A 25,006-nucleotide genomic window follows, 5' to 3' on the forward strand; every position below is an offset into this window, starting at 1 on the left:
CCGGGGTCAGGCAGACCCACAGCTGAATGCTGGCCCACCATGTGCAAGCTAAATGACCTTGGAAATGTCACTTTGAGCCTCAGCAGCCTCATCTGTGACATGGGTGTGATAATAATGATACAGTTCCATGGGAATGGCCTGAGAATTAAATGAGACCCTTCAGGCTGTCAGACATGTAGTTAAGTGCTTTTGTAAACAGCAACCATTAGCATTGTGACTCAAGAAAGGAAGGGGGAGTTCCTGTCATGGCACTGTGGAAAGGAATCCGACTAGGAACCGTGAGGTTGCAGGTTCAATCTCTGGCCTCACTCAATGGGTGAAGGATCTGGCGTTACCATGAGCTGTGGTGTAGGTTGCAGATGCGGCTCAGATCCGGTATGGCTGTGGCTGTAGTGTAGGCCAGCAGCTGTGGCTCCGATTAGACCCCTAGCCTAGGAACCTCCATATGCCATGGTGCAGCCCTAAAAAGTAGAAAAAAAAAAAAAAAAAGGAAGGGGCTGCTGGAAAATCCTGCTGGGGGATGATAAGAACAGGATTTGGGCTAAGGTCTGGGTTGACAGGCTAACAGAGGTCTCAATTGGCTGAATTGGGCCCTGGGAGGGGAGCTGGGAAGTCAGGTAGGTGGGCAACTGCTGACTTTCCCTCCCTCAGGGGAGTAAATGGGACGACTGAGGAAGGAGAACAGCTGCCCAGGTGGGATTTGATGTTCTTTTATTTTATTTTATTTTTTATTTTTAAATTTTTATTTATTTTTTTGTCTTTTTGCCATTTCTTGGGCCGCTCCCTCGGCATATGGAGGTTCCCAGGCTAGGGGGTCTCATCGGAGCTGCAGCTGCCAGCTTAAGCCAGAGCCACAGCAATGCAGGATATGAGCCACGTCTGCGACCTACACCACAGCTCACGGCAACTCCGGATCCTTAACCCACTGAGCAAGGCCAGGGATCGAACCTGCAACCTCATGGTTCTTAGTCGGATTCGTTAACCACTGAGCCACAATGGGAACTCCCTGATGTTCTTTTAAAGCTGAGAGCCAAGAGCCATGCAAATGGCTGGGAGGCTGGGGATGTGAGTCTGAGCTGCACTAATTGGCTATGTGGTCTTAGGCAAGTATCTTCCCCTCTCTGGGCCCGTTTCTCCACCGGATGAGGGCAGTGGCTAGAGATGGCCTGGGAGCACCCCCACAGTCCCGTGAGTGTAGAAGGCGGTCCCTCCTACCCAAGCGGCTCCCCTGAACTAGGACTGGGCATCTAACTGTCCCTGGAGTCTCTTAGGCCCCCCTCTTCCTGGAGCCCGCACCCCAGGAAGGGAAGCTCAGGCCAGGGGCATGGCCAGGCTGGCCCAGGGGCCGCTGGGAGGCAGTGGCTTAAGGCCCTGACCTTTTGGTCCACAGCGAAGACACTGGTCATGGGACTGCTCAGAATAGCCGTGCACTATATTCAGCTGTCTTGGGAGGCCCAGAGATCCCTGGCCCAGGCGGCGGGCCCTGGAACAGCGCCCCCACCCCACAGCCCCCCCTCCACCACCTCTGAGACAACAGGCCTCCCTCTCTGGGAGGCTCAAGCCAATCTCCTCCAAAGTTCTGGCAGATGCCAGACTGCCCAGGGTTATGGAGCACAGTCTCCTGTCCCCAGGGCGCCTGGTTCCAGATACTCCCTGAGGTGTCATAAGGCAGATGGGGCTCCCAGCCATTAAGCCGGGAGTTAGGAACCTGGGTTTCTGAACCAGTCTCTCAACTAACTTGTTCACATGTGATCCTGGGTAAAGCCCTCCTTTCTGGGTCTCAGCTTCCTCATCTGCCATAATAAGGGCTCCTCTTATACTGAGTATGTGAGAAGCTTAGATTCTGGAGCGGGAGACAAACCAGAATCCAGTAAGGCTGCTAATGAACATTTTATTACAAACCAGTTTATCTGATAGGAAGGACTCTGATTCTGCACCCTGGGGTCCAGGAAGGCACTATCCCAGGCACTGATGTTTGCGGCAGAGCGTCAAGGATCAAAAGGGGCGAACCAGGAGGAAAGAGTGCACCAGAAGGAACAGTATATGCAAAGGCCCTGAGGCAGGGGGACCTGACAGGTGCAGGAAAAGGAAACGAGGCCAGGATGACTGGAGCTCAGTGAATAACGCAGAGTCAGGCCAGGGGAGACTGGAGAGGCAGGCAGGGCCTGAGGGGCCACCGTTCGGGGCTGGGGAAGCACGGAAGGGTTTTCAGCAGGCAAGGAGGTGAGCTGATGGATCTAGTTAGAAACCTCTGTGGTTGCCAAGTGGAGGATGAACTGGAGCTGGGCCTTTGGGAACCAGTGGTGGCTGGAACCAGGATGGGGGACGTGGAGACGGAGGGCAAAGGATGGAGTCGAGAGAGAGTCATGAAGTAAAATGATAATATGACCCATAGGAGTAATAACAGCAGCCAACATTTATTGAGCACTTACTGCATGCCAGGCCCTGTGACTTGGAGCTTTCCACATATTATCTCAGCTAATCTCTCCATCAAGCCTCTGGGGGAAGTTCTGTCATGATGCCCTTTTTAGAAGCAAAGAGGCTGAGCGATTCTGGCCAGGAGACGTTTAGGTTGGGACTTTCATTACAGGGAGGGGAACTGGTTAGGGGGCTGAAGTACCACTCAAAGACGTGAGGATACCGTAAAAGCATCATGGGAAGGAGGAGAACACCAGACTGGGGACACACTGGCCGGGCACACTTGGGGAGGGGAACACACCCGGCCCTTTGCCACTGCTCACGGGTCTCCTTCATGTGTTATTATGACTTAAAGCGGGGCCCTGACCTGGGTGAGTGGTCTCTGGGGGAGAGGGGGGCGAGCCATCTAGGAAGTCCATGATAGCATCTCTGTCCCTCATCCCCCCACATGACAAGCTAAGACTCTAAGAGCCCAGTGTCAGCTGGGACCCAAGGGAGGACCAGAAGTCCCTGGCTGGGCTCCTCATCCCGGCTTCTAGGTGAGGTTCCTTCCCAGGGAGCTGAGAGGGAGGAGGACTGCATCGGGTCCCAGAGAGGTGGGGACAAGGCAGAGAGACAGAGACTTGGCCTCAAAGCAGAGCTAGATAGTGGGGTGGATGGAGGCGGGGCTCCCCAAGCTTGGGGCCATGGGCACTTCTTTGTCATTGGAAAGTCAAGTGACTTTGGGGGGGCAGATGTCATCACACACACACACACACACACACACACACACACACACACACTCACACACACAGATGGGATGCTCACTGGCCTGCAGCACAGGGACTGCCACTGGTGGTGTGTGACCTGACCCAGAACAAAGTTCCTGATCATAACAGGATAATCAGAGATAAAAGCCAAGGGCTTCAGACCTGCACTGGCCCCCAAGGAAGAGAGGAGGGTAGGTTTCGAGCCAGGGCTGCCCCAGGTTGGCCCATATAGCCCCACCTGCCCCATCCTTCCGCAGCTTTGCATGCTGGGACTCCCGACCCCTGCTACCTCCCTGCCCCTCAAAGCTCGCCCAGCATCGCCTCCTCTGGACAGTTCTCACCCTCGCAGCCCCAGGAAGCCACTTCACAGTCCTTACTGCAAAATGTCATCATCATCCTTGGCCTGTGTGTGTCTGGGGCACCACTCTTTACCCCACAACACAAGCTGGGCTCATCCTGTCGCAGTTCACCCCCCACCCCACCTCTCCCTGAGCCCCCAGCCTCGGGGCCCGGGAAACCACAGGCAAGAGAGACCAGGAAACCAGCCACCCCAGTTAGCACTGTCACCCCCCAAGAGCTCAGATGGGACTTCCTCCCGCCCCGGCCGGCCAGCCCCTATCTCCCAGAGCCACCACTTAACCTGAGGCGCAGTGGCCTCCCAGCCTGGCCCATGCACCAACGACGGGCCTGAGCGAGCACAGGATTTCTACTAAGGATGGGAAAGGGGGGCAGAACCGCTCACGAAGGCAGCTCAAAAGTCCCAGGAGACGGAGGCAGCAGTAGAAGCTGGTCTGGAGTCGCATCTTCCTCAAGGCGCTCACACCCAGGCCACGCAGGGCCTCGCTCACATACAAGCCCACACAGCCACACTGACACCAGGTTCTCACACACAGCTTCTGTCTTACACATGCCTCACACGCACGGGCTCTATCACACACAGGACCCCCACACAGCCTCACACATGGACCTTCACAGTTCCACTCCTGCCCCACACAGAAATACACTCACCTTAAGTCTCTCGCACTCCCAGGAAGCTCTCTCTCACACACACTCACACACACATGCACACACACACACAGCATCTCTCTTACACATGGAGTCTCTCTCTTATATACATACTCTCTCCCACGCAGCGGCATCCACACACCAAGTCCATCTCTCAAAACACAGAATCTGTCTCTCCCACTTTCACACGAATTTTTCTGATACAGATACTCACAGACTCTCTCTCACATAGTCTCAACACACACACACACACACACACACCCAGACTCTCTCTCACATAGTCTCAACACACACACACACACACCCAGAGTTTCACTAACACATATTTTTACTCTCATAGGTCTTTCTCACACACATGAAGAATCTCTCACACCCACACAGAATCTCTCTTCCACAGATTCTCACACATGCAGCTTTGCCTTCACGCATATCTAAAATATCACGCCCGGGACTCTGGTCTCGGATCCAGAACAGGCACTGAAATCTCGACCCACCACGCTGAGGCGGCTTGGGGTGGGGGGCCCCCTGTGGAGGAGGGGTAAACAAAGGTGACAGAAGCAGCGGCAGAGCAGAGATGGAGGGGGAGGGCGGGCAGCCGGCTCTGCGCAGCTGAGCTGCAGAGAGGCAGCGCAATGCAGCTAGGCCAGCCGGGTGTGCAGCGGGAAGCCTGGGTTCTAATCCAGGCTCTGACCTCGGCTTCTGCATGCCCTTGGGCAGGCCTCAGTGTCCTCATCTGTCACCCAAGGGAGTTGGAACAACTCTGTGTGGCTACTGAGGAAAGAAGGGGGCAGAGAGAGGCTGCGGGAAGGGGGACACTTTCTAACCTCCTCCACCCCCCGCCACTGCCCAGATCTTCCCTCAGTCTGCTCTTCAATGGACACTTGAGAGAGCCGGGACTTTTCTGTGAGGTGTTGTACACTGAGACCCCATTTATCCAACTCATTTATTTACAGGGGGGGGCGGCGGGCACCCCACTGCCTAGGAATGACCAGTGGAAGGAGGTGGATGGGGAGGGAGCTGGAACATGCCTCACATGAACCCTGCCTATCCTGAAACTCAGGGGCACGGGCCAGAGCCCTAAAGCTGAGCCCGAGGAGTGGGGATGGCGGGCGGACCCAGCCTCTTCTAGGGAGCCAAGAGGTGGAGAGGACAATGAGGGAGGTGGGCCTGCTCTTTGCTTCTGAGGCCAGGGGGTTTGGGGTGCTGGTAAGATGCTGCCGAAGGTCAAAGACAGGCTGGGGAGGCAACTGCTCGAACCCCAGCCCTCTCCCCTACCACACACACACACACACACACACACACACACACACACATGCTGGTTCAACCTCAGTCCCCTTCTGCCTGCCCCTCCCCGCAGCTTAGCCACTGCCTCCAGTTACATAATCCTCTGGCGAGGGTGGCCTCGGTCAGGAAAACGGAGGGGAGGGAGACCTCTGAGGGTCCCAGTCCACTCTGAGGATAGCAGGGAGCTGGCGGCCAGTTCAGGGGAGGATGGGGTCCCAAGAGACTGGGGTTCCAGTTTCTGTTTGGCCTTTCGCTCCCTAGTGACCTTGGGCAGGGTCCTTAAAACAGGGGGTTTAACTCCCTCCCTGTTACTGCCCCTCCTCTGCAATATGCACATATTTGATCTCAGATTTAATACATAAGACCTGCTGCCCCCTGCCTCAGATGCTAAAACACTGAGTGTTTATTTCAGTAACACACCTATTGGGCCTGTGCCTAAACACAGCCTTTTTCTGCCATGGACACTTCAGTGTCCCCCATCCCCTGTCCCCACTGGAGTCTGCTACGCAGGGGCAGGACGGAAGGGGTGTGGAGCCGCAAAGGAGCACAGAGCAGCAAAGGCAGTGTTTTGTCTGCTAGGGAGTTGGGGGCTGGCTCACACATGGGGGAGGGGCTCCGCTTTACATTCGCACCTCAGACCTTCCCCCCAACGCCTTAGGCTCCATTCAGGCCCCCCAGGACAGAGCCCAGTGAAGGCAAGAAGTGACTCTTGCAGGGTAGGTCACCACCACTGGTATCTCCCTTTCAGACAAGGTTAAGCAGGATCTCCTTAGAATTCACCAGGCGGCCCCTCTCCCATTTCACAGATGAGGAAACTGATCCAGAGGGGCCATCTGAGGGCCAAGGTCAGCAGCCGGGTGCCCTTTCTCCCTAGCAACAAGATGCTGTCACTAAAGGGGAGTGGCTGAGGAAGACACACCCACCTCTCACACACCTTGTCCTGTCCTCCCAGGTTCCCCCTGTAGGACCCCTCTCCATTCTGACGGGTCCCAGAGGAAGCACAGGCAGAAGCCCAGGGCCCACCTCCAGCCCCCCCCCCCCCCGCCCCCTTTGAAAAGGATGAAGGGCAGCCTGTGTCTCCAGGAGCAGGTCTCAGAGGGGTCACAGTCTTCTCCCCACAGCCCAGCCTTACACCAACTATCGATTGATTAGCCATAAAGATTCCCTCTTGACCCTCCCCCCAGGATGGCCTGAGGCTGCGCTGGCAGAGGGGGAGGTCTGTCACAAGCAGGAGACCAGCTCTCAAGCTCTCTTCTGTGGGCCCCACTGGCTCCAGATACCCCTTCCCTGGGGAGAGAAGGAGGGCCCCAGCTTCCCTCCCCACACCAGAATCCATAGGACAGTTCACACCTTCACCCTGTACACCTACAAAGATGCAAATACGTGTGCATGGGCACTCCTGCACACTCATACACACATGCTCACTCATTCCTACTACATACTTTATCCACCCAAATATACACCACCACACTTACATAAATATGCACACACAGTCTACTCACACACAAACACACCCATTCATACTCATACATATTAAATTTGGAAATGCACAAAACTTACATACGTGCAGAGCTAGTGACCCTTGAGAAGCCACTCCGACTCTTACACAGGTATGTGTGTATATACATGTACGCGTGCACACACACATCTTTCAGTTCTGATTTCCTAGGAGCCAGTTCTCGAATCTACCCCTACCCGCGGGAGGCAGAGAACGCTGCCTTCCAGCCCAGCTCTTCTGATGGGGAAGCTGTCACTTACCCGCGCATAGCGGGATGAGTAGGGGTCCTCGAAGAGCGCCCAGATGCGCGGCTGCCATCGGCGCCAGAAGCCGCCGGGCCGGCCGTCCGGGGAGTCGCTGAGCGCCAGGCGCTTGGTCATCTCCAACTCGTCCTCGCCGTCGCCTGAGTCGCCAGGGCCGTCGGCGTCAGCGTCGTCGGCGCTGTTGTCCAGGGGCGCGCCACCGAAGCTGTCCAGCGCCTCCTCGGCGTCACGGTGCTGGCGGTACGTCATCCAGCAGCAGGGTTCCACGTCGGTCTCGTCGATGCCCCAGAAGGCCAGCTCCTCCTCGTAGAGTGGCCCGCACACGTCGGCCGGGCAGTGCAGCTTGCCCGTGCGGTAGTAGTTCAGGATGTGAGCGAAAACGCCCGGGTGGCGGTCGAAAAAGAATTCATCAGCGCGCGGGTCATAGTCGAAGTGGCTGTGGGCGTCGGGCTCAGCCAGCCAGGCGAGCCGCGTGCCGGGCAGCGTGCGCAGCGTCGAGCGGTACGTCTGGTGGCGCGTGCCGCCCACGTTGATCACGATGCGCTCGCTTTCGTCCCCTTGGCCCATCGCGGCGCCTCCTTAGGCATGGCGCGGCCCAGCGACACCCATGGGAGCGGCCGCCAGGGGGAGTTGGCGTCGGGGAGGGGGGCGCGCGGCCTCCTCCCCCCTCCCCCCAGCCGTCGGGGGGACAGAGGACCGCGGCTCTGGCCACCCGAAAAACTACCCAAGCCCCTCAAGGCGCTTTCTGTCTGGTGCTGGTCCAAGGGAGTGTGCGCGGGATCCCCAGGGTCTCTAAGCGCCAGATGTGGGAGGGAGCTGGTCCGGCTGCGGAGGAGGCAGAGGAGGAAAGAAGAGAGGGAAGGAGAGAGGGAGGAAGAAAGGAGGGAGGGGGGTGGCGCTCAGAGGCGAACCCCGGGAGGAGGGAAAAGAGGGTGGGGGGACCGGGCTCCCGTCCCCATCTCAGCGGGAAAATGGAGAAATCGACACAAAGCTTTTGGGGGGAAGGTCAGCCGCTCCCAGGGCCGGACATAGACCAGCCCCGGAAGGGGGAGGGGAGGGGAGGAGAGGGGGCCGGGAAATTCGCGCTATGGCTGTGAGGTGGTCGCCGCAGCGCGCTCTCGGCGCCGGGGAGATGGACGCCCGCTGCCTTCCTCCCTGCGTGGCCCGGCTGCAGCTCAGGGAGCGGGGCGGACTCCGGCCCCCTCCCTCTCCTTGCCTGGCTGCCTGCTCCCCCCGGCGGCGGGCGCGCCTGCCCGCCCGCCCTCCACGCTCCTTCTCCCCGCCTCTCGGAGGAGATGGCGGGCCCCCTGGGCAGGGGCACCCGGGGTGCTGCTCGTTGCTGCTGCCGCGGAGCGCTGCGCTCGGTGCGCTCCGGCTGGAGCTGGGGCTCTCCGCTGGGCTGCGCTCGGACTCAGGCTCCGGCTCCGGCGGCGGTGCTGAAGGGACAGCTCCCGGACTCTTGCGGAGCTGCGCGGGGCCCGGCAAGGGTTCTCCGGGCTCGGTTCGGTCTGCGGGGCCGGCGGGCACTGGCTCTGGTGCCTCTGCGCCCCGTGCTCTGCGCCCTGCTTCGGGCAGACGGTTGGCGCTGCTGACCGAGGCCAGGGGGCTACGGCGGTCGGGCCGGGGAGGCGGGGGTGGCGGGTCCGGGCGCGGCGAGGCAAGGCTGGAGAGGCCGGGGAGGCGAGGCGCGGAGCGGCCGCCGCCGCCGCGACGCTGCTGCCACCGGGGTTGCTGCTCGGCTAGCTGACTCGCTTGCTCGCTCGCGCGGTCCGCGTCCAGCCCGCCGCTCTCCGGACACGGGCACACGGCGCGCGCAGCCGCACTCGCCCCCAGAGGGAGGCGCCGCGCTGGGTCCTAAAAAGCCCTGATTCCGCGCCCCCCTCCCAGCCCCGCGCAGAGCCCGGTCTCCCTCAACCCCGGCGCTGGGGGCGCCAGCCCGGCACCGGTCCTACGGCTCCCGGCTCCCGGGGGACCCGCCAACGCTCCGCCCCGAGGGAGCACCCCTCGATGGGCGGAGGCTCAGAGAGACGTCTCAACTCGCGCCCCCCGGGGTCAGACTGAAGTGAGAAGGGCGTCGGTTCCCTCCCCTCTCTTTCCAAACTGGGGACTGTCTGATCCCCGAGTGAAACAAGACACTCCAGACCGCTATCAGAGACACCTTGACCTGGACCAGTATTGACCTCTCCAAGTAGCTCCTTAATATCGACCCTTCCAGGGAACCTGGAGCCCCCATGTCCCTTCCATAGCAAACCTCTTTCATGGATTCCAAAATAACACTCCCCGGGTGGGTGTGTGTTACCCCGCTGCTAGGTTGTGTTGTCTTGGAAGACATCTACCAACAATCTGGTAATCCTGGACCCCTTCCGACCCTTTTCAGACCATGGGCTCTCCTTAACTCCAGGCTGACCCTGGACTCCCATGAATGCCACACACTCTGCCATACTGATCACAGCTCACTGATCCTCCCACACTAGCCCCGGATCCTTAGGTGGGGAGTCCTGTGGAAAGGGCCTTCTGGGAGTTCCCTCATGGTGCAGTGGGTTAAAGATCTGGCATGGTGCCTGCTGTGGCTTGGACTTGACCCCTGGCCCCGGGAACTTCCACATGCTGAGGGGTGACCCAAAAAAGTAAGAAAGAGAGAGAGAAAGAAAGAGAGAAAAAAGAAAAAAAAGAAAAAAGAAAACTGCCTCTATTGGTCTTGAACATTGACGGTCCCCCACTCCACCCCAGCTCACCTCCTGCCCCCGATGCCCCCTTTCCGCAGGGTTTTAACTGCCCTGAATGTCAAGCTGGATGCTGTGTCTGGGGGCTGGATAGGAGCAGCCCCTGCCGTGCTTCCTGGCTTCGAAGTTAGTTGATCCTCTGTGGGAGCTGCAGTTTGGGCCTCCCAGCCTTCTTGGCCCGTGTTTGCTGGCAGTGCCTCAGTCTACTCAGCCAAGCAACCATCACTCCTTTGCTCTTTTCTTGTCCCAGGCTCTGTCCCAGGCACAGGGGCACAAGTAACCCTGCCCTCTAGGGGCTCCAGGCTGCCAGGGAAGTGGGCAGGGGGGCCTGAGCAGGGCTGAGATGGTCAGGCCTCGATCCAGGGGTGGCTGTGCTGGGAAAGAGGCATATTGATCCAGCCCAGCCCAATCGAACGCAAGGCTGCCTGGGCAAAGGGCGATTTAATTAAGAAGACACGAGGCTCTTATTTACCTGTCGGCACTTGCTAACTGTGCAGACAGCTGTCCCTCAACACTGACCCACAGACCTGGTTGTGGGCCTGGGGACGAAACTGTGCTGCAGACATCTTTCTCGTCACTTGGCCAGGGGAATCCCAGCCCAACTGTAGCAGAAATCTGTGTGCCCTGGGGAAAAGGTTTGGAGGAATGGAGAGGGTTGGAGAGGGGCAAAGGGCAGAGCAAGAGTTGAAGGATGGGTGAAGGACAGGGGGAGAGATGGAGAGAGGCAGAGTTATGGCAGGAACAGGAGCAGAGATGGGCACAGGCAAAGAGAGAGCTGGAGTCTGGGGCCAGGATGGCATCTCCTTCCTCCAGAGATTGATCTGTGTTCTTCCTATAAGTCAGAGCTCTTTCCCCTTCAATCTCAGAGTAATACAGGGATGGGACTGCTTTTCAGTGTCCCTCTCTTCCTGACCAGTGTGAGCCCCATCCCCGACCCATGAGGAGGCTGGACCTGGTACAGCTCAGCTTGCCCCACATGCATATTCCCAGGACACAGAGTCTCAGCAAGTTTTACCCCAATCCAAGGAGGTGATGAAAGAGAGAAACAGAGTTCCCAGAAATAACAGGAAAAGTTGGACACAGAGAGATGGACACACACACAAAGCTGGGAAAAATTAAATGGGGACAGACAAGAGAGTGGCCTCTCCAAACCTCCCCTTCCTTCCAGCCAGATGTCCAGTCCCTCTCCCCCTGCCCACCCCCACCGCTCACCACAGGAAGCCTTTTGCAATTCTGCCAACCATAGGGACCCAGGGTTCCACCTCTTCCATCTCCTGCAGGACCCCATGGATCAGGGTATGGCTCCCTCATCTTCACTATAGCTTATTTCACTGCCTTCCCCTACCCCTGCAAAGGACCATAAGCTTCTCCAGGGCTGCTTCTCGCTTGCTTCCTCCACAGTGCCCAGAGTACAGTAGCTCCTCACGAAGGGCTGCATGATTTGAGAAAGGCCAGGAGAGGCACTGGGATCCTAGAATCCTCGTGTCAGAGGCTCTAGGGGTCTGGAGCCTGTAACCAAGGCTGAGGCAAGAGGAGACTTAGCCAGGGTTTCTCAGGGCGTCAGTGCAGAGCCCATTCAGACCACTGCCCCGTGGGGAGCCATAATGGGGAATGAAAGTAGCCCCAGATGGTAGGGAGAAGCGGTGGAAGAGACAGAGAGAGGCGTGGGGCTCCTAGAAGGGGGAGGATTGTGTGATGTGATCAGGAGACTGAAGGATGAGAAAAATGAGGGAAGCCGGGGTTGGAGGGAGAGGAGGGTGAAAATGTGTCCATTGCACCTAAAATCCCCTTTGGAGTGAGCAGAGAAGGCTTAGAGAGAGAGCCTCCAGGTGGGAGAGGGGGGCTACCCATCGGGTACCCCACGCTGTCCCATTTGAGGATTCTCACCTTTCTCCTGGATGACACCCCCAGCCCCCAAAGGATGCTCCCCTTCTCAATCCTAAGCAAGGACACAAAAGTCCCTTCTCTCGTTTCTTATTCACACTGTGAGAAGGCTGGCATTTGCAGAGAGCCCAGAAAAACCAAGAGGGCAACATAGAAAAAAAGAGAAAAGGCCGCAGAGAAATGGGGGTGGGGAGGAGGACTTGGCGAACCAGCCTTAGCTTCTTACCCACAGCCACTAACCAGATGCTCAGTCCAGCTGAGAACCTCACCCCTTTCCTCTTTTGAGCAACTCCCCCCTATTTATAGTCATTCCTTCCTTTCCTTGCAGAGGAAAGCTGTGGTCTCACGCCAGAGGGTCTTTGGGATCGATGGCTCTTGGTACATGGAGGGTGAGAGGTGCAGTGAACTACCAGCAGGATGGTAGTTCAGTAGTCAAGAGCATAAACTGTAGAATCTAACTGCCTGGGTTCAAATCCTAGCTCCACCATTTGACTAACTATCATTGTGGACAAACTTCAACTTCTCTGTACCTCAGTTTCTTTATTGTTGGATAGGAATAATAATAAGCCCTTTGTCATAACCCCTCATCTCTGTCATTTCTCTTGTTCAGGCTAGAGGAGGTTGATGTGGGAATGGCTGGAGGATGAGTGGGGGCTGGGGACAGACTAGAAAAAGGTAAAGGGCCTCCTGAAGCCAAGTCGGCCTATATTCTCACACCTGGCATTTGCAGGCCTTAGATCTGGTCCTGCTAGGCTTTGGAACTTGCCCAAGTCCAACCCCCAGGCCTTGGTCCAGGTTGGTCCATCCTGCATGCTCTCTCCCAGGCCCAGAGCCTTAGCACTCCTGGTGGGTTGGGGTGCCATCTTGTGGCCACATCTGGAAACGAATCTAAGCAGGGCACAAACAGGGCAGACTTTGAACTGATGGTAAGCAATGCAACCAACAGGCATCTCCTCTGCAGACCAGAACTCCCTCCAATGGACAGCGGAGAGTGAAATGAGAGGTACCATAGTAGGAAATTGGAGACCATGGCTACTAGGTCTATAGCTTGAGCACTGACCCTGGTACCTAAGCTGGGAATGGGGTGGGTGTACCCTTGTTCTTTCCTGTGGCCCCTGGGCGAGTGGAGTCCAGATCTCTTAGGCCAGGGGAAGTCTACAAAGGGACCAAGGTAAATAATGCTTTGGGGAAGTCCTGGACCAGGGTTTGTCATCTCTACCCTGTTGACATTTTGGGCCAGATAGTCAGTCCATTGTTGAAGGGACTGGCCTGGGCATCATAGGATGTTTAGCAGCATTCCTGGCCTTTACCCACTAGATGTCAGTAGAAGCCCTTCCCCATTCGTGACAGTCAAAAAGGTCTGACACTGTCAAATATCCCGGGGGCAGGGGGTTAACATTTCCTTTGGTTGAGAGAACCAAGCTTTGGGTGCCCATCTCATTTTGCTGCTTACTAGCTGTGGCAACTAGTCCCTTTCCCTCCCTAGGCTTCTGTTTCCTCATCCGCATAAAGGGAGTCCTATTTCTTGAGGACTCAGTGAGATAGTGTCTCTCATTTAGCTTCCTCTCCTTCCCTTTTCCCCCTCCTCTAGGACAGCCCACCTCCTTGGAACCCCTGAACTAGCCCTTACCCCACATCTCTCTCAGGGGCTCCTGCCATTCCCAGCAATGTCTGTCCCTCAGAGTGTCAGTATTGCCCCAGGGGCAGAGCATCAGCCCTCCCTGGGCTTGACTTTGGGGAAGATGGGAGGGAGGAGGGAGCAGGAAAATGATGGTGGCTGTGGTGAGGGGGTCCGGAGGAGGGTCAGGGGTGCACGTGTGTAGGAAAGATGGATGGGTGCAGGTGCTCCTGCAAGAGTGTCCTCAGCAGGATGGAACAGGGGCCACTGATTCTCCCAGAAGCAGCTGGAGACACACGGCTGTCCCAAGGGGCTTCCTCCTTCTGGGGCTCCTTGATAGGAACCTTGTGGGTTCTCCTATGTGTGTTCTGGGCGGGCCCTCGGGCCTAAGTCAGCCTGCAGGCAAGCCTGGTTGGCAGGGTTCAGGGCTCCGTCCAGGTTCTGTGAGGCTTGAAGTTTAGATGTGTGTGTGTGGCGGGAGACGGCAGGTGTCACACTTAAAAAAAAAAAATAGAAAGCTGGGTACAAAAGTAAATATTTATTTCTATTTAGAAAAGAAATTAGGACCAAATGTAAATTGTAGAAGGCTGACAAATACTAAGAACATTTTAAAAAATCCAGAAAAATATGTTTAATTAACTGTCCGACACAGCTACATAATACTTCAAAATAAGTTCTATTTACTTGGAAGCATTCCTAATGCCAGCAAAACAAAACAAAACAAAAACAGTTGCAACCTTTTTTTGCAATTACAGAATGATGTTCAGTTAATAAGACCACATTTGTTTTACTGAAGCTGCATCAAATATGATTGCAAATGAAAAAAAATCATCATCCTCTCATATAAAACTGTTTTTTTTCTATGCACCAATAAGAACCTGCTTTAAATTTCCATGCCACTTTACAGCTTCCATAATGGATCAGGTCAAGTTTGTGGCTATTTGTGGTTTGAAAATATCACCAGGATGGGGCTATTTAAAGATACATTCATGAAATGCATGGCACCCAGAATAGCCAAAATAATCTTGGAGAAGAACAAAATTGAAGGGCTCACATGTCCCCATTTCAAAACTTACTACAAAGCTACAGTAATCAGGCCATGTGGTACTGGCATAAGGGTAAACTCATAGATCAATGGAAGTGAATTGAGAAACCAGAAATCAACCCATATATGTATAGTCAATTTTTGACAAAGGTACCAAGACAATTCAATGGGGGGGGGCAAGAATAGTCTTTTCAACAAATAGTGCTGGGACAGCTGGATATCCACATGCAAAACAATGAAGTTGGATCCCTTCTTCACATCATATAGAAAAATCAACTAAAACTGGATCAAATACTTACATGTAGGCACTAAAACTATAAGAGTCTTACTTGGATTAGGTCATGGTTTCCTAGATGTGATGCCAAAAACACAGTAGCAAAAGAATAATATAGATAAAATCATCTCCAACAGTACTGCCAAACTTCTGTGCTTTGAGGGACAATACCAAGAACATGAAAAGACAACGCAAAGAATGAGAAAATATTTGCAGACTATATACGTGACAAGAGTCTAGTAGCTAGAATATATAAAGAACTCTCATAACTCAACAAAAGACAAAGAACCTCATTTTAAAATGGACATAGGATTTGAATAGGCATTTCTCCAAAAAAGGATCTACAAGTGGCCCATAACACAAGAAAAATACTAACATCATTAGTCCAGTGAAATGCAAATCAAAATTGCAGTGAGATACACTTTACACCTACTAGGATGGCAGAATAAAAACACATACACAATAGCAGTGCTGTGGAGGATGCAGAGAAATTGGAACCCTAATACATTGCTGTTGGGAATGTAAAATGGTACAGCTGCTTTGGGGAAGATTTTGACAGTTCTTCAAAAATTTAAACATAAATTTATGATACACCCAGTGATTTCACTTTAGGTATATACCCAGGAGGATTAAAACCACATGTTTACACAAAATGTTGTACATGGATGTTCACAGCAGCGTTATTCATAAGAGCTAAAAAAAAAAAAAAAAAGACAAGCCAAATATCTATCAACTGATGAATGGATAAACAAAAGGTGATGGATCCACACACTGGAATATTATTCAGCTATGAAAAGGAATGAAGTACTGATACATGCTATGTATGACATGGATGAACCTTAAAAAAGCTATGCTAAGTGAAGGAAGCCAGACACAAAAGGTCATATAATGTGTGATTCCATTCATATGAAGTGTCCAGAATAGGCAAATCCATAGAGACAGAAAATGGATGAGTGGTTGCCTGGGGCTGGGGGAGGAGGAGGAGTGGGGAGTGACCGCTCAGGGGTACGGTTGTGAATATAATGCAAACCACTTAATTGGACACTTTAAACGTGTGAATGTTATGGTATGTAAATTATATCTCAGTTTTTAAAATTGGGAAAAGTAAAAGAAGCACCAAGAAGCCTGGAGGCTCTAAATAATTTACTTAGGCTAAAAAAAAAAATCTGTTTCTCCCGGGTCCAGCTCTCTTATCTGTAAAAGACCTATTTTGTTATCGTTTTCTTTCTCTGAAATGCTTTAAATGAATGAGTTCCTCAAGCATATCAGAACTGGAATATACCTTTTTTATTTTTTATTTTTTTTTTTTGTCTCTTTGTCATTAGGGCCACACCTGCAGCATATGGAGGTTTCCAGGCTAGGGGTCAAATTGGAGCTGCAGCTGCTGGCCTACACCACAGCTCACAGTAACGCCAAATCCTTAACCCACTGAGCGAAGCCAGGGATCAAACCCGAAACCTCATGGTTCCTAGTCGGATTTGTTTCCACCGCACCACAACAGGAACTCCCAGAACTGGAACATATCTTTTAAATTCACCAACTCATTACACACGGAGAAAGTCCAAATCTGAAAGAGTAAGTCACAATTCCAAGGTCTCAGAGTTGGTCAGTGGCACAGCCAGGCCTCGATCCCAGGAATTACGTGACCACGGACATCATCCAGGACTCACTTCCCTCTGCTGCCGGCAAAGTTCTACATGAATTAAAACCCACTGTTACAGCAAAAATGATCACAACATTGCAAATCAACTATACTTCAATCAAACTTTAAAAAATGAAAAACATAAAGGAGTCTTTTTTACCTTTGAGATGTACTAACAACAAGCTAAATAAAAAATAAAATCAAATAAAACCCACTATTAAATGTCTGAAAAAAGTTAACTATACAAAAATGACCCTGTATGGAATAAAAAGGAGGATTACACAGCTTTGCAGTTTTTCTCTTTAACACTAGTGAGTTGTGTACAGATGATTTAGCGTTTTATAGATGAGAAAAACACGGCGCTAGAATTAAATTATTCTTCCCATCATTAGCATCATCACCATTTCATCTTCATCCTCCTCTTCATCTCCTCGTCCTTTTTGTCTTTCTCCTCTGGCTCTTTTCCTTGCCTTTTTCAGTCTTGCCCACTCTTTTCTACCCTCATCGGGCTATGTGTTCTTTAACTGCCTCTTCACGTGATTCTATTATTTTCTCTACTGTTAATTGAGATCTCATGCAGCTAATTCAGTCTCTCCTTCAAGAGTTGATCAAAACTTGTTTGGTGTCTTGAATAATTTAGAGAAGCCTTTTCCAGGCTCACCACTCTATTGGAACTATCTATTGGAAATTGTACCTAAAATGTTCCATTTTAGGATTGTTGTCAACTTTGGAGAAAACACCATCAAGTTTTTTTCATCTGTGGACTATAGCATTTCAAGATATTTTGAGTTTTTCTGTGCTTAATTTTAAATGCTTTTAAATTGGCAGGATTCATTTGAAAAGTTCTTTGGTGTTAAGGTCTTATTATGGTGGCATATTATGAATTTTATTCTGTTTTCATTGATGTCAATATTTTGTGTTAGACCAGGGAAAAAAATTTAAATCTTTTTCTAATATGTTCATATAATTCACTTTATTTGTCGATTAGATAATCAAACAACGAAGAGTCTTTTGAATAATACCATTCAAAAGTTATCTCTCTCTTTTCATAAACTGCTTTTGGGTATGATCTAAATATATTTTGGGGGGTACTCTTGCCTTCTCAATGTCAGAATCATTATAATTTATTTCATTGTTCATTATTATTGATTCTGTTTGTTATTTTTTTCTTAAATGGCAGCACTCATGGCATATGGAAGTTCCTGGGCCAGGGACTGAATTCAAGCCGTAGCTGCAACCTATGGCACCGTTATGACCTGCACCGAAGCTGCAGCAATGCCAGATCCTTTAACCCACTGTGCCAGACCAGGGATTGAACCCTTGCCTCTGCAGAGACTGGAGATGCTACGGTCAGACTCTTAACCCACTGTGCACGGTGGGAACTCCTGCTTCTGTTACATATTTTAATTATTAATTAATTAATTGATTGATTGATTTTATTTATGCTTTTTAAGGGCCTCACCTGCAGCATATGGAAGTTGCCAGGCTAGGGGTCGAAGTGGAGCTGCAGCTGCTGGCCTACGCCACAGCCACAGCGACTCGGGATCTGAGCCACATCTGTGACCGACACCACAGCTCATGGCAACACGGGATCCTTAACCCACAGAGCGAGGGCAAGGATCAAACCTTCATTCTCATGGATACTAGTCGGATTCATAACCCACTGAGCCACAACAGGAACTCCATATTTCATTTATTTAAAATATATTCCACTAAACTCAAACAAAACAGATACCTTTCAAGAGAACCCAATATGCCCCTAAATGCCACTCAACTCAAGGGGGCAGTCAGAATAGAGAAAATGGTCATAACCAGTTAGCTAAAATATTTTCCTTTGGAAAATTTAAAAAGGAACTAGACCATATGAAGATGTTTCTAGGACTTCTCCCAGGGCCTTAGGAGGAGCTCATGCAAGGGTGAGGACCTGAAGCTTCAAGCTCCTTGGCTTCCAGGTGCATAAGCCCCTGGTGCTATGCTCTGGGGACATGTGTGGTGTACGCATGTGTAGAGACATGCATGTGTCTCTATGGGAGGGCACCGCCCAGTGTCCCCTCAGATCCAGCCCAGGTGAAAATGGCCCCAAGAGCAGAGGTCATTTCACCTACGCTGCAAACGGAGTTGGGTTCAGTTAGATGTATCTTCTAGCACACCCCGCCCAGGGGACTGAGGTGTAGGCCAGGCCAGGAGGCGACCTCGAGTCCCATCATCCATGGGGTGATCTCATCTCTAACTAAGCGGAGTTCAATGGTGAGATCTGAGGTAATCCCTGAGTTGCTGGAGAAAAACAATACGGACTAGGAGAGCATAGAGGCAAGAAGGGGGCTGTGCGGATGGGCAGGAGGGGCTCCAGTCCTGACTCCCAAGGCCCATGGGTACTGTGGTGCTTGCAGTGCTATTTCCATATGTGAGCCGCACTGAGTCCTTCCAACACACCCCCCTGTGGGGTTTCACCTAGTTTGAATTGGGTTTCTGGCCCTTGCAACCAGAAGTGTCCAGGACTAAATCTGTCCCCATGCCTGTTTCTTCCTCTCCTGTGATCTTCATCTCTAATGGCACTACTGTCCATGCTGAAGCAAACCAGAGCCTGAAGTCATCCTTGGCCTCTCCTTTTCCCTTCCATCCTTAGCGCTTCTGCACACAAGGCTCTGAGAACAGTTCTATAGGTTGTTCACTGAACAAGCACACCTGACCAGGGGGTGAGTGGGGCCTGATGTCCAACCGGCTCTCTTGTTTGCCTAGTCATGAACCCTGGTGCAGAGCAGCATCCTCTGGTAAGAAAAGACACTATTTTTTTTTTTTTTTGGTCTTTTTGTGCTTTTAGGGCTGCACCCGCAGCACATGGAAGTTCCCAGGCTAGGGGTCTAATCGGAGCACCGGCCTACGCTGGAGCCACAGCAATGCCAGATCTGAGCTGCAACTGCGACCTATATACCACAGCTCACCAAAACACCGGATCCTTAACCCACTGAGCAAGGCTAGGGATTGGACCCGCAACCTCATGGTTCCTAGTCAGATTCATTTCCACTGTGCCACGACAGGAACTCTCAAAAAGACACTTTTTTTTTCTAACTGCACATCAGCTTCCTATAGGCTGCTGGGGCTTTCCTCATATATGCAATTGGTTTTCTCAGGGCAAAAGTCCTGCCTCCTTCCTCTCTGTGCCTGATTACCTTCTCAGACCCATTATCACCTCTCATTGGTCCTTTTACTTCTCTGTACAGCATTTCTCATCATTTATAGCATGGCATTTTTCACTTAATTCTCTGTCTACTAATACTGCCCCAGGGGATTCTAAGTTGTGTGAGGGTAGGGACTCTGCCCTCAAGATTCTTCATTGTTGGAGTTCCCGCTGTGGCTCAGGGGGTTCAGAACCCAACTAGTATCCATGAGGATTTGGGTTTGATCCCTAGCTTTGCTCAGTGGGTTAAGGACCCAGTGTTGCAGCAAGCTGTGGCGTCATCTCAGACATGGCTCGGATCTGGCTTTGCTGTGGCTGGGGTGTAGGTCAGCAGCTATAGCTCCGATTTGACCCCTCGCCTGGGAACTTCCATGTGTCACTGGAGCAGCCCTGAAAAGACACACACGCACATACACACACACACAAGATTCTCCATTGTACTGTCAACACCCAGACTTTATCTAGCACAACTGTCTCTACTCCTGTGCTTTTTCTCCTCCCCCCCCCCCCCGGTCACAAACCCAGTTCAGGCCATGTCATGTCTCCTCTGAGCAACCCTGGTGACTTCTTGACACAGCTTCTTGTCTGAGGTCTTGTTCCCTCCTATCCATGCTGCCAGCCCAGACTGGCCTTTCTAAAATACAGATTTATCTGTTACCTTCCCCTGGTGGATTCCTCCCTGGCTCCCGACTGCCTTCAGGATAAAGCCCAAATGAGGTCCCTGGTGGCCCTGCTTCTGCCTCTCCCCCATCTCACCTCTGGCCCCTCCCTGTGAGTACTTTTGGTTTCATGAAGGCACAGTTTGCTTTCTGTCACCGCTGGGTCTGTGCCCTTGCCACTTCCTCCGCTTGGAGCATCCTTGTCTCCTCTTTCCTGACCAGCTCCTTTAAGATCCTTAGCAGTGGCAGCTTGCTTGCCTATATCTCCTGTTCCTACTGTGTCCCTCTGCCACATACACCCTCATTATAGCACTTAATCCATCGTGATGTAACCAGCTGCTAAAAGATCCAGTCCCCAAATGGCTGGGTGCTCCCCAAGGCAGGAACTGTGGGTGTCCACTGGTCTCTGTTTTCACCCAGCATGGAACCTGGTGTCTGTTGAATGAACTAATTCATGAATGAGCTCCAGGGGGTCTCAAAGGAGCGTAAAGAAGCCCAAGGCACATCTGAGGAAGCAGCCAATACAAAAGCTGAAGATCTTTAGTAACAGGGCAGCCCTGAGAGCAGAGAGCCCATCCTCAGCTCTCCCTGCTGCCACTATGTCTTGCCTGCCTTCCCCAGGCCCTCTCCATGCTCGCCCCACCTTGCTGAGAAGAGCCCTTGAAAGGGGGCCTGTATCGTTTTCAGGAAAAAAAAGGGTCTATAGGAGGGAGATGTAGGAGGCAGTAAAGTCCCAGTAACAAGTATATGTGAATCAGGGGGTGGGATTGGGCAGAACTTCTGCCAGGCTATTTATCCAGAGGTGCCCTCCCAGAGATGTCTGTGTGTGTGTGTGTGTGGGGGGGGTCCCCTGGGTGTGTTGGGGGGGGAGGTCTGTAGGCATTGTGCATGTGTTGTCTTCTTTTGTTTCTCAAGAGGGCATCTCTTCCACAAAGCCCTCCCCAGGACCCTGGCTATTTCAACAGCCCCTCCTCTGCTCTCAGAGTATGTACGGCTTGATAAGAGCACTGATACCACCTGTGATGATGCGGGTTTGCCTGTGCCCCTCTCCTTGCAAGCTTTGGGTGCCTGTCTTATGAGATCTGACAGTGCCAGGATGCTCTAAGTGCTGCGTTACTTAGAGTAGAGGCCTCTGTGCCCGTCTGGCCTTGTAGGCTGTTCCCTTGGGATTACACCTCCGGCCAAGAGCCTGAAAATACTATACAGCTTGCAATGCTGCTTCACCTTCATTCAGATTTTCCATCATAATGCTGTGAGCACCTCATCACATCCTCTATACCCATGAAGGTTCTGAGTGGCCCTGGGGGACCTGTCTTTTCAGTGATCCTTCTGGACACCACACCGGCTTCACTCTGTGTGTATGGAGAGGCGTCATTCTCAACCGTATAGGCACTTCAGAATCACCTGGGGAGCTTTTTGAAAAATATCAGTCCCTGGCCAGGGTTATCTGGGGCAGATGTATTTAATCAGAATCTCGGGGGGGGGGGGCAGCCATAGATCTTTTTTTAACTGCTCAGATCATTCAAATATCCATCCTGACACGAGAACCACTGACCTGTGTGGAGTGATGTACTTCACAGTCAGAGGATCTTGCCAGCGGAAACATACGCACCCCCTCCCTTCTGCCCGCCCCAAACTTCCTCCTGGAAATCCTTCTCTCTCCTACAGGGGTCGCTGTGGTACAACTGGCCCAGTTTGCAGATTTTCCTCCAGGTCAAAAACCTGCCCCCAACCCCAGCGAAAGCCGGAGCCACCGCAATATAAATTAGCGTCTTTATTTCGAACACCTGAGCGAGCGCCCGCGGCTCGCCCGCCTGCCGTATAAACATACAAAGTCCCTGTCGCACCGCACACCATGCCTCAGAGATAAATACAGCCCTAGGGGCCCCTGCTCTGGCAAAGCAACTCTTATTTACAGGAATAGATTACAAAAGTATTACAAAAAGTGGTCCTGAACCGGCGGAGGGGGTAGGAGTGGTTACCGTTACACCTGTTACACTTGGGACAGGAACGTATTCCGCTGACGGCGGTAAAGAGGCGACACCCGGAGGACTCAGGAAAGGAGAGGCCAGGAGCCTTTAAGCTTCCGGGCGTCCAGGGGCGCGGCTTAGATCTGCTTGTGTTCACACCCCCCCCCGCCCCGCTCCCCCCCATGAGGGAGGGAGCGAGGAGAGGGCCCGCCTGAGCGGTCTGGGGTCAGCTCTGGCCCACCAAGTAACATCAAACGGCCATCGCAGCGGGTCTCAGGGAAGGGTGCTGCGTGGAAAACAACAACAACCAAAAAGGACCATGTCCTTGCCCTGGGGTGCGAGAGGCGGAAACAAAAATCATTTCTCCCGCCACTCCTACTTCTGGAGGGTCGCTTTTAAAGCGCTGTTTAGGAGAGGAGTTGGCATTGAAGCTCAAACTTCTGGGCGCGAGGGACCCTAGGGGCACCATCCCTCCGGCCCATAAGCAGCAGCGCGCCCTCCGTTGTGGCCGCCCACCCCCTCAGAGCACCTGGTAGATAGGGTTGGGGTTCGCGTTCGCGGGGCACTGCGGGGCGGCGTCCGGGGAAGGGGTGGGGGTGCCGCGCTCGACCTCGCTCCCGGCGGCCGCCTCTTGCGGGCCCGGAGACGACTCCCGCGGCGTGTCCGCCAGCAGAAGCGCGGGCGCGGCGGGGCTCTCGGTGGAGATGCGCTCCACGATGCTGGACAGACAGTCGAGGCTCGACACCGCAGCATTCTTCCCGGGCCGGGGTTCTGCGCGGGGAAGGGGTAGGTTAGTATGCAAGGGTGGAGTGGTGGACTAGGCTCCCACCTCTGGGCTCAGTGCTTTGGGGCAGACGGGAAACTGGGGGCCAGCCAGAATTCGCGAGGATGCCGCAAAATTTCAGGGAGAAAAAGAAAGGAACTACACGCTTAGTATTTCATTCCCTGTATCATCTCCCAGGATGGGGACGAGGAGGTCCTAGATAAGAGAAGCCAAGGCAGCTCAAAAGGGAATGTGGGAAGGGGTTGAGAATACGCACCGCTGGGCGCCTCGCTGTAATAGGTGCCGTCGTAGCAGTTCCGCCGCCGGGCACCGCTCGGAGGGCCGCTATAATCCATCTGCAAACAGCAAGGGCGACCAGGTTAGTCTTGGGAACCGCGCAGGGCTGGAGCATCACTCCCTGTAGCCGCCCCTTCCCCAACTCCCCAGGTGTCAGCCACAAGAGTTCCGGGCCCGGATCTGTCCGGGTTGGGAAGGAAGAGTAGGCAGGAGCTCTCTGGAGCTTGCCGAGCCAAATAAAGGGTAGACAGTCACGTAGCACAAATCTGCATTTTGACAATAGGGAGAAATGGTGAAAAAGCAGATCTTCGTGTCGGCGCTGCAGTGTTCTGATAACGCCCTCAATCGGATGGATCTCATCCGTCTCGTGCGTCCCCAAAGCACTAGGCCAACCCAGTGACAACTGCCCGGGGCACAGGGGGTTTACTCTCGGAAAGGTTCCCCACCCAACCCTCCCAGCTGGGGGCCAACTCCTTGCCCTCCCTCGGAAACGCATTGGCGATATACCGAGAACTGCCCTCACTTCTCTGGCCCAGAGTCCTGGCCTTACCATGCCGTCGGAACAGTTGGAGCGCGGGCTGGACGCGTCTGAGTCACCGCTGTAGTGCTCTCCGCCTCGGCCGGGGGGCAGCGGGCCAGGCGCGTAAAAGGCCGCTGCAGCGCCAGGGGGCGCGGCGTCCTGGTCGCGAAGCAGCGCCTGCAGGCCTTCGATATAGCGGATGGCGTTGCGCAGGATTTCCACCTTGGGCAGCCGCTGATTCGGGTTGCTAGACGTGCAGCGCTTGAGAGTCTCGAAGGCCTCGTTGACTTTGCTCAAGCGGCGCCGCTCGCGCATGGTGGCGGCCTTGCGGCGGTCGGCGTTAGTGGTCTTGCGTTTGCACGCCTTGCAGGCCCACAGTAGACAGCGACCCGCCTGGTGGTGCCCGCTGGGCGCGCGCACATGCTCGTCCTCGCGCGCTCCCGGGGCCGGGTGCGCTGCGGCAGGGAAGTGCGAGTGTTCCTCGGGCTTTAGGAGCGCGCCCACGTGCACGAGGCGCGGGTCCAGGTCCTCGAAGAAGCGCAGGTCCGGGGAGTCGAAACACGGGTCATCGTAGAAGTCGTCCGCTGTTGCAAAGTTGCAGAGAGAGCCGTCGGGGCCCGTCAAGTCTACGTCGCGGAGCGGCGGCGACAGCAGCTCCATATCCCAGCGGGGGGCGGTGCAGTCCTGGTTTTGCCCAACCCCAGCGGCAAGGGTTGCCAGAAACTTTCTGCGGCTCCGGAGCCCCGGCAGTGCGATAGCAAAGTACTTGGGGTCTGAATGCACACCCAGCTGTCCACCACCACCCTGCTCTATCCTGTCCCGCCTGACTGACGGGGAGGAGAGCAGCGGCAGCGTCCTGGGGCTTCCCCACCCCTACCCTTTGAGCCAGGCTCCCGGGTCTATTTATCCCGTAGTAGCCTAAGGGCCCCCGAGCCCAAGCGGGCGGCTAGGGGCGGGGGCTCCCGAGGCCAATAGGAACAGAGCGGGGAGGAGCTTGGGATCCCCAGGGTGGCGGCGGGGGCGAGAGACTGGCCAGCCCCCTACCCGTTGACACCCGGCTCCCGCCCCTCCCGAGGCAGGGAGGAAGGCAGAGGCTGGCAGCCCGAACGGTTGCACTTGGCTCCCTGGTACCTCTTTCCAAACTCTCCGCACCGGACTCCTCTTGTGTCCGCGGGAAACCCTGGCCGCTCGCGCTCACCTCTGAGCTGATTTGGGG

The 25,006-nt window shown here is 53.8% G+C and overlaps 2 protein-coding genes across 3 annotated transcripts in view; both read right to left on the reverse strand.

Annotated features, from left to right (window-relative positions):
* The window catches only part of KCNC1 (potassium voltage-gated channel subfamily C member 1), a 45,335-nt gene extending 36,509 nt beyond the window's left edge, over nt 1-8,826 (reverse strand). The window contains exon 1 of the mRNA XM_047776182.1: nt 7,215-8,826. Within this exon, the coding sequence (XP_047632138.1) occupies nt 7,215-7,784 (570 nt within the window). The 5' untranslated portion in view covers nt 7,785-8,826. The remainder of the gene's footprint in view (nt 1-7,214) is intronic.
* Nucleotides 8,827-16,242: 7,416 nt separating this feature from the next.
* Nucleotides 16,243-24,674, reverse strand: MYOD1 (myogenic differentiation 1). 2 transcript variants are annotated; one of them, XM_047774285.1, is made up of 4 exons: nt 23,821-24,674; nt 23,251-23,329; nt 22,740-22,981; nt 16,243-16,454 (listed from the first exon to the last, which is right to left on the reverse strand). In XM_047774285.1, the coding sequence occupies exons 1-4, from the start codon at nt 24,448-24,450 to the stop codon at nt 16,428-16,430; spliced, it is 978 nt and encodes a 325-aa protein (XP_047630241.1). In that variant the 5' UTR covers nt 24,451-24,674; the 3' UTR covers nt 16,243-16,427. The 2 variants fall into 2 exon arrangements, with proteins under 2 accessions (XP_047630241.1, XP_047630242.1); XM_047774286.1 differs by lacking the exon at nt 16,243-16,454 and having other exon boundaries at nt 22,000-22,981.
* Between the last annotated feature and the right edge of the window lie 332 nt (nt 24,675-25,006).

This window comes from Phacochoerus africanus, chromosome 4, assembly GCF_016906955.1.
Source record: "Phacochoerus africanus isolate WHEZ1 chromosome 4, ROS_Pafr_v1, whole genome shotgun sequence".
NCBI lineage: Eukaryota > Metazoa > Chordata > Mammalia > Artiodactyla > Suidae > Phacochoerus > Phacochoerus africanus.

Coding starts and splice junctions, on each gene's coding strand:
- MYOD1 (XM_047774285.1), bottom strand. CDS start 24,450: ATGGAGCTGCTGTCGCCGCCGCTCCGCGACGTAGACTTGACGGGCCCC. Junction 22,982..23,250: donor TTACAGCGAGGCGCCCAGCG/GTGCGTATTCTC, acceptor TTCCCCGCGCAG/AACCCCGGCCCGGGAAGAAT. Junction 16,455..22,739: donor ACCCCAACCCTATCTACCAG/GTGCTCTGAGGG, acceptor TAATTCATGTAG/AACTTTGCCGGCAGCAGAGG.